Source organism: Brachyhypopomus gauderio, unplaced genomic scaffold (genome assembly GCF_052324685.1).
Source record: "Brachyhypopomus gauderio isolate BG-103 unplaced genomic scaffold, BGAUD_0.2 sc113, whole genome shotgun sequence".
Classification (NCBI taxonomy): Eukaryota; Metazoa; Chordata; class Actinopteri; order Gymnotiformes; family Hypopomidae; genus Brachyhypopomus; species Brachyhypopomus gauderio.
In genome coordinates, this window is record NW_027506934.1 from 137,060 (window position 1) to 153,082 (window position 16,023).

Genomic DNA, 16,023 nt, shown 5'->3' on the forward strand with positions numbered 1-16,023 from the left:
GTCCTCAGTTGACCTCCCTTCAGTGTAGTCTGCTCAGGTGCAGACTCAAGACTCTCCTACATTTATCACTGTTGTCATGTGACTGTAGAATGTTGGAGTTTTGAGGATACTTTGTTATTCTTTAGAACTGAGATTTGACCAATCAGATTTGACCACAGGTCACTGTCTCATGATGTCATACACAGGTGTGTTTTCTATTTCCCTCCATTGTCTCTCAGATGTCCAGTCTGCTAGTTGTAGGTCTCCTCAGTCAGGTGACAGTTACTAGTGTGTGTGGTGGAACTTCAGCTGGTGTAATGGCTTCCTCCATGAACCCATGTGTTCTCCATTTCAAACTGCTGATCATTCAGTGTTATTGATACCCAGACACTCTAACCATCCTCTAATTTAACACTTCAATTTCTTGAATGTATCATGGCCAATCTATGGGGACTAAATATCTATTCATAGTGATGAATTAATGTTCAATTTATATAGCACCTTTCAAGATACTCAAGGTCGCTTTACAATTTTACCACAAGTCTTACACAACCAATCACACATCAGCGAGAAGTGTACTCTCCACAGGAATCCACAGCCCCCTGGGGGACTGTAATAATGATGTCTTTTCTTGTATTTCCTGTGATAAGTCTGTTATGATTGATCCTAAAGACATTAACATGTGTGCTGTTGTCTTCCTCTTTATCAGAACTGGTACCTGCTTGCTACAGAAAACTCAAATCCAAACTGAGGGGAAAATGTGAGAAAATTAATGAAGGAATCTCACAGCATGGAACCACAACACTTCTGAATGAGATCTACACAGACCTCTACATCACAGAGGGAGGGAGTGGAGAGGTGAATAATGAACATGAGGTGAGACAGATTGAGACAGCATCCAGGAGACCAGCAACACAGGAGACACCCATCAAATGCAGTGACATCTTTAGACCCTTACCAGGACAAGACAAAGCCATCAGAACTGTGCTGACTAAAGGAGTGGCTGGAATTGGTAAAACAGTCTCAGTGCAGAAGTTCATACTGGACTGGTCTGAAGGAAATGTAAATCAGGATGTTCTCTTCATATTTCCACTTCCTTTTAGGGAGCTGAATTTGATGAAGAAGAAAAAGCTCAGTCTGGTGCAGCTTCTTCATTGCTTTTTTCCAGAAACACGTGAATTAAAACCAACTCACTATACATACTACAAAATTCTGTTCATCTTTGATGGTCTGGATGAGTGTCGTCTTCCTCTAGATTTCCAGAACAATGACAGCGTGTGGGATGTAACAGAGTCGACCTCAGTGGATGTGCTGCTGACAAACCTCATCAAGGGGAATCTGCTTCCCTCTGCTCTCCTCTGGATAACCTCTCGACCAGCAGCAGCCAATCAGATCCCTCCTGAGAGTGTTGACCAGGTAACAGAGGTACGAGGGTTCAGTGGCCCTCAGAAAGAGGAGTACTTCAGGAAGAGAATCAGAGACCAGAGTCTGGCCAACAGAATAATCTCACACATGAAGTCATCAAGAAGTCTCGACATCATGTGCCACATTCCAGTCTTCTGTTGGATTGCAGCCACTGTTCTAGAGAGGATGTTGGATGAAGCAGAGAGTGGAGAGATCCCCAAGACTCTGACTCAGATGTACACACACTTCCTGATCTTTCACATCAAACACAAGGACCAAAAGTATGAACAGAAAAGTGACACTGACACTCAACAAACTAGAAAACATGTTTTGGCACTGGGAAAACTGGCTTTCCAACAGCTGGATAAAGGCAACCTGATCTTCTATGAGGACGACCTGAGAAACAGTGGCATTGATGTCAGAGAAATGTCGGTGTATTCAGGAATGTGCACTCAGATCTTCAGAGAGGAGTTTGGTCTACAGCTGGGGAAGGTGTTCAGCTTTGTACATCTGAGTGTTCAGGAGTTTCTGGCTGCTTTATATGTGTTCATTACCTTCATCTCCACCAACACCAATGTGCTGGAACAGCAACGCCCTGGATTTTTCAGTATTTTCAAAAAATCAATATCTTCTCTCCTCAGCAGTGCAGTGGACAAGGCCTTACAGAGTCAGAATGGACATCTGGACCTTTTCCTCCGCTTCCTTCTGGGTCTCTCACTGGAGTCCAATCAGACTCTCTTACGAGGTCTACTGACACAGACAGGAAGCAGCTCTCACAGCAAAGAGGAAACCGTCGAGTACATCAAGGAGAAGATCAGGGAGAATCCCTCTTCAGAGAAATTCATCAATCTGTTCCACTGTCTGAATGAACTGAATGATCATTCTCTAATACAGGAAGTCCAAACATACCTGAGCAGAGGAGGTGACACTCGTCTGCGTGGAGCCAGGCTCTCTCCTGCTCAGTGGTCAGCTCTGGTGTTTGTGTTGCTGAACTCAGAAGAGGAGCGGGAAGAGTTTGACCTGAGCAATGTCCCATTAAATGAATGTCTACTGAGACTGCTGCCAGTGGTCAAAGCATCCAGAAAAGTCATGTGAGTATTTTCATTCAGAGATTCACAGTGGACATAGCACTGGATGCTCCTGAATCAGAAGGTCTATGACAAATGAAAAAGAGAGAGAGAAATTTAGAGAGAGAAGGGTAGAGAGGCCCTACAATAAAAAGAGAAAGAAGATTCGAGAGAGAAGAGTAGAGAACCTACATTAAAAAGAGATAGAAAAAAAGAGAGAGAAAAGAAGAGAGACCCAACATAGAGACACCCAAGAACAATTTCACAAGATACTGACACCACTTGATGAGGTTATTTATCAGAACACTTTTCTTGTGGTAATATCTTTTAATTTCATATACACATATGACGAATACCCCAATATAAAAAATGAACATTGATCTGGGCCGGCCTACCATGACAAATATTAAGATAAGACAAAGATTTATGTCCTTTTAAAAAGGGGAGGGGGGAGGGGGGGCTACCTCTATGCTCTGGGGTGTGGGGCCCTGGTTGCGGGGGTAGCAGGTGCTGGCCCTCAGAGGAGTGGCTGGCCTCCCCTGCGGGGCTGGGTGGTGGGGCCCGGTGCCTTGGACCACCCGACCCCGTGCTGGGGCCCTGCCCGCTGCCAATCCTTGCTGGTCCAGCCATTTGCCCCCGCCACGGAGGGTGTGTTAGTTTGGATGAATGTGTCTTTGTCCTTGTCTCTTTTGGTATAGGTGGGTGAATGTGTACATGTTGGGGGGGGGGGGGGGGTATATATGGGTGTGTGTGTATATATTGGGGTGAATGTTTAAGTACATTTGTGGGTGTATACATGTCCGTAAGAGTGTATATGGGTGTGGGTGAATGTGTGTGGCAGTGTTAATTTTGACAGCAATTTTTGATTTAGTTTTAGTCTTAGTCTTTTGACTAAAATGTCATTTAGTTTTAGTCATAATTTAGTCTTTTGATTTGTTTTAGTCTTAGTCTAGTTTTAGTCGACTAATTATCATTAGAATTTAGTCGACTAATTCAAAGAATTTAGTTGACTAAAATATAAATGATGTAATAGTCATTATATACTCTTGCACAAAATGAAACATTTATTAACCAGTTACAGAATATTTGTGACGGGTAGGTGTGAGCAACGAAAAGGAAGCGATCACGCCAAGTCTCAGGGAAAAAGGATGGTTTAATAGAAGTGTGCAAACCAAAAACCCGTGCATTAGCTCCAAATTAAGGATATAATGACCAGCGGTCAACTGGTACGACGACAAGACATATATAGACAGACAAACGACCATCAGGTGGGAACGGATCACGGGCTCCGCCCACCTGAGGGGTGTACACGACATCACAAAACAACAACAACGACAGCCGCTGTGGACGGAGGTGACCGGTAGGGGGCCGCCTCACCGTGACAGACCCCCCCACCAAGCCGCACTCCCCTCCACTAGGTGTGTGGCACACAGCGGCTGCACAACAACACGAAGGGGCAGGAAGGCAAGGACAGACAGGGACACACCTCCTGCAGTCCACGAGCTGAAACACAAAACACATAACGTTAGTCAGCTCACCTCCCTGGGCGGGACCCTGGACCGACCGGGCCGTTAACAACACATAACCACGCCCCGGTCGGTCACAGGGCCCTCGCGCCCTAACCGGCCCTTGGCCGGTGAGCCCTACAGGTGTGAGGACGAGGAGCTATGGCTCCTGTGTCGTCCTTAGCGTATGTGTGTGTGCAGGTTACCTCCCCGAGGCGTGGCTTCTTCACCTCCTGGACCTACCTCCTCTCAGAGCTGACCCCTGCCTTCTGCTAGGGGTCACCCCAGCCTCCTGGGGGAGCCAACCCCTCCCGGGGTCCCTCATCACAAGGTGGACTCCTCCACCCAACCCAGGAGCGCCAGAGACCGAGGCCCAGAGCACCCCCGACGCGGGCTAGGGAGCAGCCCCAAGGGCCTCCTGGTCACCCCGGGCAGGAGGGAGGATCTCCATCCCCAGCAGGAGCTTTTCAGACCGGAGCCCCATGGTCCCCAAACATCCGGGGGCCCCAGCCCTCTAGGGAGGGGCTCTTCACGACCGGGCTCCGGTCACCCCACAACACAAGGGGGCTCCTGCCAGGTGGAGACCCCCACAAGGTCCAGGACCACCACGACACCGCCAGGGGGAAGCACCTGCACAGAAACAGCACTCACACACACACCCCAACACTAACATAGAACACAAACACGCCTCAGACGCCCTCCGTGCCATACCCAGTGGCATGGGACCACAACCGCCCCCCTCCCAAACACACATTTAAGGGGAGGAGCAAGCGTGGAATTACACTTAACAGTAGACAACACGCTAGGACAAAACATGCACACAAAGACTCGACAAACAGAACTTAGTGCGCAGACACTGAACGAACGGGACCGATACTTGCGTGCACTACACATAAACGACGGTGACGCGCCGCTCAGAGTCGCAGTCGCTCCCCACATAAAACACATTACACACGGGGAGCGAGGCGACAGTGACGAGCGGCGACCGCGTCACACACACAAAACACTTAACATATAACAAACGCGCACGCACACAGATCCTCACGTCCGTTCACCTGGACACACTAACACCACACAAGACGAAGAGCTTACCAGGGAGACAGCCCTGGTCCTCGCCGTGCCACAGACAACACAAAAGCACGGCGGAACTCTTCACAAAACACCACGAAGACAAACACTTACCACGAGACATGACCACGAACGAATGAGAAAGAAAAAGAGACTCGGCGGCTTCCGAAGGGTGGCTGGTCATTCTGTGACGGGTAGGTGTGAGCAACGAAAAGGAAGCGATCACGCCAAGTCTCAGGGAAAAAGGATGGTTTAATAGAAGTGTGCAAACCAAAAACCCGTGCATTAGCTCCAAATTAAGGATATAATGACCAGCGGTCAACTGGTACGACGACAAGACATATATAGACAGACAAACGACCATCAGGTGGGAACGGATCACGGGCTCCGCCCACCTGAGGGGCGTACACGACATCACAAAACAATAACAACAACGACAGCCGCTGTGGACGGAGGTGACCGGTAGGGGGCCGCCTCACCGTGACAATATTATTGTTTGTATGTGCAATATATACAAAAACTAATTTCCAAACAACTTTGTTGACCTGAACTTATAGTTATTGAGCATAACAATAATACAACATTGATGACCAGTAGGTCCGCTCTACCTGAAAAGCATATGTAGTTTATGAACAATGCATATTACATTGTATATAAAACTGGGTGCCGTAAAAACAACGCCATAGACCGCTGATGTCGTTTCATTTGTCGTATTTTTCCCAACATCATCACACACCGTATTCTTTTTCTCAAAGTCAAAGGAGAAATGCATCCATATATCGCCGCTCATCTTTCTCCCTTTCTCCACTGCTGATTCAGTTGAATTTCACGAGTGACCACAGTTCACAGGCTGGTTTGGTCTTCCCGGGTTCTGTGCGATGTGAAGACGTTAGTTCTGATTGGATGGTTACCTGGTTTGTCCCGCCTATCCGTGTACGCTAAAGTAGTTACGATTGGATCTCTTCTTAACTTATCCCTACCTTTCACTAAACTAAATCAGGTCTGATTAGATGTCGTCGCTGGCCAATATTTTCGTCTCGTTTTTATTAGTTGACGAAAATGTCCATTAATTTCATCATCGTTTTTATCCCTTCGCATAGTTTTTATTTAGTTATCATCTCGTTTTCGTCATGAAAAAAGGTTCGTTGACGAAAACTATGACGAAAATTATTCGTCAACGAAATTAACACTGGTGTGTGGGAGTGTATGTTTGTGTGGATGTACATGTAGGTGTGTAGGTGTATATATGTGGATGAGTATGTGTATGTGTGTGTGTGTGTGTGTGTATATGGATGTGTGTAGGTGTATACATAATGAGGGTGTATATAAGGGGTGTGTGTATGTATGTAGGGGTGTATACATGGGGGTGAATGTAAATCTGAGTTTGAGTGTATGTGTGAGGACAGCTGGTTCTGGGTCTGGGGCTTGTTGTGCCCGGTCCTCTCCCGGCTGCTCCCCTGTGGTTACTTCTCCCCTTTTTTCTGTCTTTTCCCTTTTTATTTTCTCTCCCCCTCTTTTCTCTCCCCCTCTTTTCTATATTCTATCTTCTTATGGTCCACCTAACCCCAATAATTGTTATCACTATTGCACTGTATTATACAGAATTGTTATAATTTGATCTGTACATAAAAACAAAGTTGTCCTCCAAAGATGGGGGGGGGGGGGGGGGGGTGGAGGAAGTTTTATTAATTAATTCCAATTATTTTCTGTTAAAGTTAACTACATGAACACACACACACACACACACTCCTACATAGAGCCTACATATTAATCGCAGACACACACAGACTTAAACACACGTAATCCAGACGTAATTCAAAGTCAATGTCAAAAAAACAGTCCAGGTCAGGTACACACAAAAAGAAGAAAAAACAGGCAGAGGTACAAAAAGGGAGAATCCAGGAGAGCAGTGAACTAGACAAACTGGGTCGAACCACAAAGAGAATAGAATGCAGGAAAAAACGTTATGTATGCTTTCAAAATGTCGGCAATACTTCACAAAGAGTTTAGTGAGTGTCGTGATATAAATAATAGCCTATGATGAGAACCAGGTGTGAACTAGTACTGAGGGGAGGAGGAACGGGTCAGACGACGTGGGGCATTCTGGGAGTTGCAGTCTCCAGGGTTGAGCTGCATGACAGATACAGAGGATAATTTAATCAGCAGTTCAGATTCTGGAATCCAGCATCATCTGATTGATCTGTATTTTGTACTGTATTTACTCCTCCTTTACAGACTGTCTGGCTGTGGTCTCACTGAGGAGTCTTGCAAATCTCTCACATCAGTTCTACAAACAGAAAACTCACTGAAAGAGCTGGAGATTAATAATAATGACCTACAAGATTCAGGAGTGGAGCAGCTCTGTGCTGGACTGAAGAGTTCAAACTGTAAACTGGAGATTCTCAGGTGAGTTTTCTGTCAATTTAATCTGGAATGGAAACAGTGAAGTGTGGTGACACTACAGGGTTTTAATAAATATTAAGATAAATATTTATGTACTTTTAAAAGTAAATTTCCTTTTTTAAAATAATAAAACTCATTTGAGTACAGTATAAAAACATCTACCACAATGCAATGCAAGACAATTTCATTCTTTATTATTTTATGAGGTTTTTGTTCTTTATTAATTTCAAATATTTTCTGTTAAAATTAACTACATGAACTACATTTCATTGACTGACCACATTGTGGAGAGAAAGAAAAATGTGTGATGCATAAGTAGATTTCCAGAATCTCCTAGAAGAGAAATGTAACACTCTAAAGAGACTCATATGAGCCCTTGTTCAAATGTATGTGGGTATTTATGGAAACATTCATACTCCTACACAGAGCTGAACACACACACACACACACACACACACACACACACACACACACACACACACACACACACACACCTGCATAGAAGCGACAAACACACAGGTTGTAAAACAGCTCTGCCCCAAGTGTGTTATTAATGTTCCAAATCCAGACATCTACACTACTGTGAAAGAAAATGTGGCAATATCTTTTGATTTCATTTACACATATGACAAATACCCCAATATTAAAATGACATGTAATGAAAAATCCACCTTTTCAGTGCTTGTGCACACACATTTGACAACATTATATCAAAGTTCAGAGCTAAACAGGTTAGGATTATTAGTTTTAATTAGGGATGCACCGAAAATTCGGCCACCGAAAATTTTCGGCCGAAATGGCTTAAATTTGCATTTTCGGTTTTCGGCCGAAATACTTTCATCACCGAAACAACACGGCCGAAACAATGTGCTGTGATGACGCAAGCAAAAATCGCCTGCACATGTTTATTTGGATAAAGCTAGCAAAAAAGTTTTCCAGTGATGGCGCCAAGGCAAAGGACATTACACCAAAAATTATGGAACTCGTTGCCTTAGACGATCAGCCGTTCTCTGTCGTAGGGATTTCGTAGGCTAATAGAGCACATTGAGCCCCGTTATGTTTTGCCGAGCAGACGACATTTCTCAGAAGTGTGTTTACCTGAGCTGTTTAATGTTGTTGCAACTCGCGTCACGTTTTTATGAGAGAATTTATATTTATCTTTCAGGCCAGTCAGTTATAATTAAATTTAACTCGTATAAAATACATATATTTATCCTCTCGGATAAAAACGGTCTGCAAGCGAGTTAAATTTAATTAGTGGTCGGCCGTTGTCAGCGGTATCGCCGTTAACGGCCCACCACTAATTTTACTTTATAATATGCATTACTGTAATGTCAGTGCTAAATAAATATTTTCAAATCAAATTTTGTAGTTGATTAATTCTTTGAATAGCAATGCCTTGATTTTAGTGAGGTTAGCCATAAATCCAATGTTACTAATAATTGGCATAATGTATTTCGGTGTTTCGGTTTTCGGCTTTCGGCCTTGGTTTCCTCATTTTCGGTTTTCGGTTTCGGCTAAGAATTTTCATTTCGGTGCATCCCTAGTTTTAATATTGTGGAGGGTGTTTGGTGGTGTAGGATCATATGTGAGGAATGGATATGAAACCTCACAATGACAGTAGTTTATTATAAAGCACAGGGTGAAGCCTCCTGCTTTGATACTTTTTAATCTGTTAATGTAATTAATTTCATCCTATTTTACAAGATACTGTGATGTGGGGTACATATTAGTCACAAACGTACACAGACTTAAACACACTTTGTTTATTGAAGTAAATGGAGGAAACAAGTGGGCAGAGGGATCCAGACGTAATCCAAAGTCAATGTCAAAAAAACAGTCCAGGTCAGGTACACACAAAAAGAAGAAAAAACAGACAGAGGTACAAAAAGGGAGAATCCAGGAGAGCAGTGAACTAGACAAACTGGGTCGAACCACAAAGAGAATAGAATGCAGGAAAAAACGTTATGTATGCTTTCAAAATGTCGGCAATACTTCACAAAGAGTTTAGTGAGTGTCCTGATATATATAATAGCCCATGATGAGAACCAGGTGTGAACTAGTACTGAGGGGAGGAGGAACGGGTCAGACGACGTGGGGCATTCTGGGAGTTGCAGTCTCCAGGGTTGAGCTACATAACAGATACAGAGGATAATTTAATCAGCAGTTCAGATTCTGGAATCCAGCATCATCTGATTGATCTACATTTTGTACTGTATTTACTCCTTTACAGACTGTCTCTCTGTGGTCTCACTGAGGAGTCTTGCAAATCTCTCATATCAGTTCTACAAACAGAAACCTCACTGAAACAACTGGAAATTAATAATAATGACCTACAAGATTCAGGAGTGGAGCAGCTCTGTGCTGGACTGAAGAGTTCAAACTGTAAACTGGAGATTCTCAGGTGAGTTTTCTGTCAATTTAATCTGGAATGGAAACAGTAAAGTGTGGTGGCACTACAGGGTTTTAATCAATTTTAAGATTAATATTTATGTACTTTTAAAATGTCAATTTCCTTTTAAAATAATAAACTTCCTTTGATTACACTATAAAAAATCCTACCACAAGGCAATGCAAGACAATTTCACACTTTATTATTTTATGAGGTTTTCTTTCTTTATTAATTCCAAATATTTCCTGTTAAAATTAACTACATGAACTACATGTCATTGACGGAGTCCTTGTCCAAATGTATGTGGGTATTTATGGAAACACACACTCCTACACACCGCTGAACAGACACACTCCTACACAGACCTGACTGAAACACACAGCTTGTAAAACAGCTCTGCCCCAAGTGTCTTATTAATGTTCCAAATCCAGACGTCCACATCCACAGTACTGTGAAAGAAAATGTGGCAATATCTTTTAATTTCATTTACACATATGACAAATACCCCAATATTAAAATGACATGTAATGAAAAAACCACCTTTTCAGTGCTTGTGCACACACATTTGACAACATTATATCAAAGATCAGAGCTAAGCAGTTTAGGATTATTAGGTTTAATATTGTGGAGGGTGTTTGGTGGTGTAGGATCATAGTTGAGGAATGGATATGAGACCTCACCATGACAGTAGTTTATTATAAAGCACAGGGTGATGCCTCCACTAGTTACTGGCCTCTCTAGCGCCCCATACTGGCTGCTCTGCAAATGCAGTGAGGACACTGTCTTTCTCCCTCTTTTTCCCTCCTTTCTGCAGATTGTCTGGTTGTTTGGTCACAGAGGAAGGCTGTTCTTCTCTGGCTTCAGCTCTGAGTTCAAACCCCTCACACCTGAAAGAACTGGATCTGACTTACAACCACCCAGGAGACTCAGGAGTGAAGCTGCTCTCTGCTAGACTGGAGGATCCCCACTGCAGACTGGACACACTCAGGTATGTAGGAATCCCCTTAAACACCCTGTGTGTGAAAACACACTCCAAATGTGAGAAGAACAGTGTCATACATAGAAACAGCACACATGACACACACATGGTCTTATTCCTAAAATACATACAGTATCATACATGACACCAGTGGCAGCTCGTCAGTAGGGGGCGCTGGGGTGCCGCCCTCATCAAATTATCCAGAGAAAAAATGTTACTTAGACATATGAACTTATGTAAATTATATATTGCAAAAGTATTATGAAACTAGTAATACTGACAATTTTCGTACATTTAAAAAAGATCAATAATTCTATCTAGATATAAGCACAGGTGGTCACACCTGCTTGGCATTGCTGCCTGACGCACCTCCGACGGTGCCATTGTGTGGGCTGCAGGGTCGTCAGCTGGGGGGGGGGCACCCTTCACTGATGTTTCACTCCATTATCCCCCAGAACATCTCTGGGTGGTGGAGCAGCGACAGAGACGTCTCCCTGCCGCCCCCTGCAGCCTTCTGAAGGATCTGTATTCACCCCACTCTCTGACCCCAGCGTTATTATTGTTGTGTGTGGAATGAGTCGCAGGGGACTGTGCATGTCAGGGACGTCCATCTCCCTGAATCAAGCACAAGTACTGACCACATACCAGAACGTCTCCCTCAAGAGCTTCTTTCCCCCATGTGCCATCCTTCTTTCTGAGCCACAGCCAGAAGCTCCCTTCCTCACCCTCCTCTGCAGGGTCGCGAATAGCTCACCTCCTGTTAGGGCCTGTGACACCCAGAGTTTTCAGTAGCCTCTGTGTGGATGTCCCAGTGAAGCCCCTGCATCCGACCTCCACTGGGAAGATGAATGGTCTCCACTCAGCTTGTGAGCACGTTGCTGCCAGCTCCGCGTACTTGTCCTTCTTCCGTTCGTACGAGGACTCCATGTGCTCCTCCCATGGGACTGTCAGCTCTGCCATGATGACGGCTTTGGCAGGTGCTGACCAGAGCACGATGTCTGGGCGCAAGGATGTTATAGTAATCTCTGCTGGGAATTTCAGTTGGCGGCTGAGGTCGGCTGCCAACTGCCACTCACTTCCTAGCGACAGGAGCGACCGCTCTGTCCCCGTGCTGCGCCGTGCTGTCGTCCCTGGCCTGGTAAACTGGATCCACATCGGGGAGGTGGGTAGGCTTGCTGACCGGTTTACCTGCTGTCTGCGGGCTTCCAGGATCTCTGCGAGCTTGCGCAGGACCTTGTCATGCCGCCACCTTTACCTTCCCTGTGACAGCGCTGTCTTGCATCCGGAGAGGATGTGCTTTAGGGTTGGACTTGGGAAACTACAGAGATGGCAGTGTTCTTCTGTGCCAAACCAGGTGAGAAGGTTCCGGGGGCTCGGTAAGGTGTCGTATGTGGCCCTAATCCGAAAGCTCAGTCTTGCCTGGGGAGTTCTCCACAAATCGGCCCAAGTGATGGTTCTGTTTAGCACAGCCTCCCAAGTAGTCCATCTGCCTTGCTGTTGCTGGCTCACTGCTGTAATCTTGTATGTTTCCTCCTCCATCTTGGCAACTTCAGAGATCACAAGATCCTTCCTCTCCTTCCTGGTCGCTTTGGACCAGCTCTTTGGTGCTACTGCCCATCCCAGACCAGATCTGCCCAACTGTGTAGCACCAACGATCTCCTGGTGCTTCAGCCGTTCCACTGCCTGGTCAACTGCTTGGGATGCATTCCACTTCCGTCCAGTGCGAATCTGAGGGTTGGCAGCTCGAATTGCCGGGTCCGTGGAGTCTCTCAGTTCGAAGTGGAGTCTCACCTTCTCCTTTTGTCCACTGAATGTCTGTGACATTACATGTGTACCGTATACTTCCTGTGTGTGGGGCGCTGGACTAATGGGTGTCTATGTAGGTCCTTAAACTTTTGTCAAGCATGTGATCTGGAGAAGCTCTTTAATTGGTTGCCTTAAAGTTTGCTGCGAGACAGAGAGCTGCACCCCGGACACACCTACTTTTATCAGTAGCCTATCAGTATAGTTAATTATTGATCCTGGAATATTCTTTAAAGGGTTTGACTCCATACACAAGGCAGTGAATGTAATCTGTGAAGTCTAGACCCTATAGAGGTGTGTGTGTGTGTGTGTGTGTGTGTGTGGGACAGACTGTTCAGTTATCTAGGTGCATGTGTGTGTGTGAGTAATAGAGCTTTCTTCCTCTATTTCTATATTTCTCTCAGGACAGAGCCTTAAGAATAAAAAATAACTGTGTGTGTGTGTGTGTGTGTGTGTGTGTGTGTGTGTGTGTGTGTGTGTGTGTGTGTGTGTGTGTGTGTGTGTGTGTGTTCTTTAGGGTGGATCATGCAGGGAAGATCAGTCTCAAACCAGGACTAAGAAAATGTAAGCAGTTATGTAGTTAATACATACACACACACACACACACACACACAGATATACACAGATATTCACACACACACACACACACACACACACACACACACACACACACACACACACACACACACAGAAAATATAACCAGCATGTATATATATACACACACACACACACACAAATATACACACACACACGCACACGCACGCACGCACACACACACACACACGCACGCACACACACACACACACACACGCACGCACACACACGCACGCACGCACGCACGCACGCACACACACACACACACACGCACACACACACACACACACACACACACACACACACACACAGTATTTGTGTCGTCTCCTCTAATGTCTCTTCTTGTGTGCAGATGCGTGTGAGCTCACACTGGACCCAAACACAGCACACACACGTCTCTCTCTGTCTGAGGGGAACAGAAAGGTGACGTGTGTGGAGGAGCAGCAGACGTATCCTGATCATCCAGAGAGATTTGATGTCTGGCCTCAGGTGATGTGTAGAGAGAGTCTGACTGGACGCTGTTACTGGGAGGTTGAGTGTAGTGGAGATGCTGATATAGCAGTGACATATAAAGGAATCAGCAGGAAAGGAGACAGTGGTGACTGTTGGTTTGGATGTAATATAAAGTCCTGGAAGCTGCGCTGCTCTAATAACAGTTACTTTGTCTGTCACAATAAGAACTACACTCACATCTCTGCCCCCTCCAGCTTCTCTGCCCCCTCCAGCTCCAACAGAGTAGGAGTGTATCTGGACTGGCCCGCCGGCACTCTGTCCTTCTACAGCGTCTCCTCTCACACACACACACTCACACACTTACACACATTCCACTCCACATTCACTGAGCCCCTCTATGCAGGGTTTTGGGTTTATTCTGACTCCTCAGTGTGTTTGTGTGAGCTAGAATAACCTCCTGTGTACTGGAGCAACACCTGCGTCTCCATGGAAACACACACTCCTCTACACACACAACTGGAGAACAAAATCTCTCTCTCTCTCTCTCTCTCTCTCTCTCTCCTCTTTTTCTTGCCTCAACAGTTACTGACTTCTCTGCATTTCTAGGTTTAGGGGTAAATGAAGTCCTGTGATTACATGCAGAGTAGTTAACCGTGCAGTATAGAACCTGCTTCTACATTTTACTGTTTTATCCAGTATTTTACATTTATGCAGAAATTTCCCTGCAGTTCCAGTATGTGTCCAGTAGATGGTAGCAGACAAGCACATATTGATATACAGTATCATAACTGGGCAAAGTATAGGATTTTGTGTGTGATTTTGCTGGTTAAATTGCAACTTATATAAAGTGTTTTATGTTTTGGTGTGATGTACATTTGCATACTTCTGTCCATTAAAGAGAAACACTGAAATTTACTCCAGTCCTATGGAGTGAGATTACTGTCTTTAATACAAGAGAGCAAAGATGAGGTTCAATCGAGCAAGTAAGACACACTGAGCAAAACAACCGAGCAAAACCAGTGACAGTGAGAGCAGAGAAACAAGAATCACACAGTTAAGTGTGTTTGTTTCACTGTTTTAAGCACACGTTTGTTTTTTGCTTGATTCTCTGTTTTCAGTGCACTTTTCAGTTTTTTGCTCACTTCTAAAACTACCACACAGACATTTTATTTGAATTTTAACGTCATTTGGACATTAATGCCAAGCTAAAGAACATTGATAAACATTTCAACCACTTTGTGCTTGCAAAGCAGAATCTGAAAACAGTTGTAAAAGAACTTGGCCTCCTCCAGCACAACATCATTCAGTCTGAACCCACTCACTGGAGCTCCACGCACCACATGAATCAAAATCAAATCAAAATCAGATTTATTGTCACATCACCAGAGTACAGGTACCCCGGTGAGTGAAAAACTTGTGTGCATGTTCCACAATTTGCAGCAACAATATTACAAAGATGTATAAATTACAAACAATTTAAACTATGTACATTTAAAGCTTACTCTGTATGTCTTAAAAATAAAAAAAGTATTGTTCTCATTTTTGATATCTACAATATATTAAATATACATGTGATATTGCACAGAAAATAAGGAGATGAATGGAGATGAATGTAACAGGTTATGGAGATTATACTGTTGTATAGAGGTGCCTGTAATCCCAGTGAGAATGATGCTGTATTGATGTCAGAGCAAGGTATGGAGTGAGTATATGGGAGCGCAGGGCTAGAGTATTGTCTAGGGTTGGTATTATTAAGGTATGGAGTGAGTATATGGGAGCGCAGGGGTGGAGTATTGTCTCGGGTTGGTATTATTAAGTCCAATAGTCCAGCAGTGCAGAGGTGCAGTGTGAAATAAAGTGCTTTGGTGCTCATGCATGTAATGGAGGGTGTGGGTTGGTCAGAGCCGAGATTACTGGCTGTTCAGGAGCCTGGTGGCATGGGGGAAGAAGCTGTCTCTGAGCCCACTGGTTCTGGCTTTAAAGCTTCTGAGCCTCCTACCACTCGGCAGCTGAGAGAACAGACAGTGGCTAGGATGGGAGGGGTCCTGCTAGGATGGGAGGGGTCCTGCTAGGATGGGAGGGGTCCTGCTAGGATGTGAGGAGTCCTGCTAGGATTGGAGGAGTCCTGCTAGGATGGGAGGGGTCCTGCTAGGATTGGAGGAGTCCTGCTAGGATGGGAGGAGTCCTGCTAGGATGGGAGGGGTCCTGCTAGGATGGGAGGAGTCCTGCTAGGATGGGAGGAGTCCTGCTAGGATGGGAGGGGTCCTGCTAGGATGGGAGGAGTCCTGCTAGGATGGGAGGAGTCCTGCTAGGATGAGAGGAGTCCTGCTAGGATGGGAGGGGTCCTGCTAGGATGGGAGGAGTCCTGCTAGGAT

General features: G+C 45.0%; 1 protein-coding gene across 1 annotated transcript in view; it reads left to right on the top strand.

Annotated features, from left to right (window-relative positions):
* Positions 1 to 14,563, top strand: part of LOC143497854 (NACHT, LRR and PYD domains-containing protein 3-like) — a 33,596-nt gene extending 19,033 nt beyond the window's left edge. Inside the window, exons 12-17 of the mRNA XM_076993462.1 lie at positions 689 to 2,474; positions 7,259 to 7,429; positions 9,660 to 9,830; positions 10,633 to 10,806; positions 13,118 to 13,164; positions 13,548 to 14,563. Coding sequence (XP_076849577.1) covers positions 689 to 2,474; positions 7,259 to 7,429; positions 9,660 to 9,830; positions 10,633 to 10,806; positions 13,118 to 13,164; positions 13,548 to 14,101 — 2,903 coding nt within the window. The 3' untranslated portion in view covers positions 14,102 to 14,563. The remainder of the gene's footprint in view (positions 1 to 688; positions 2,475 to 7,258; positions 7,430 to 9,659; positions 9,831 to 10,632; positions 10,807 to 13,117; positions 13,165 to 13,547) is intronic.
* Positions 14,564 to 16,023: the final 1,460 nt, after the last annotated feature.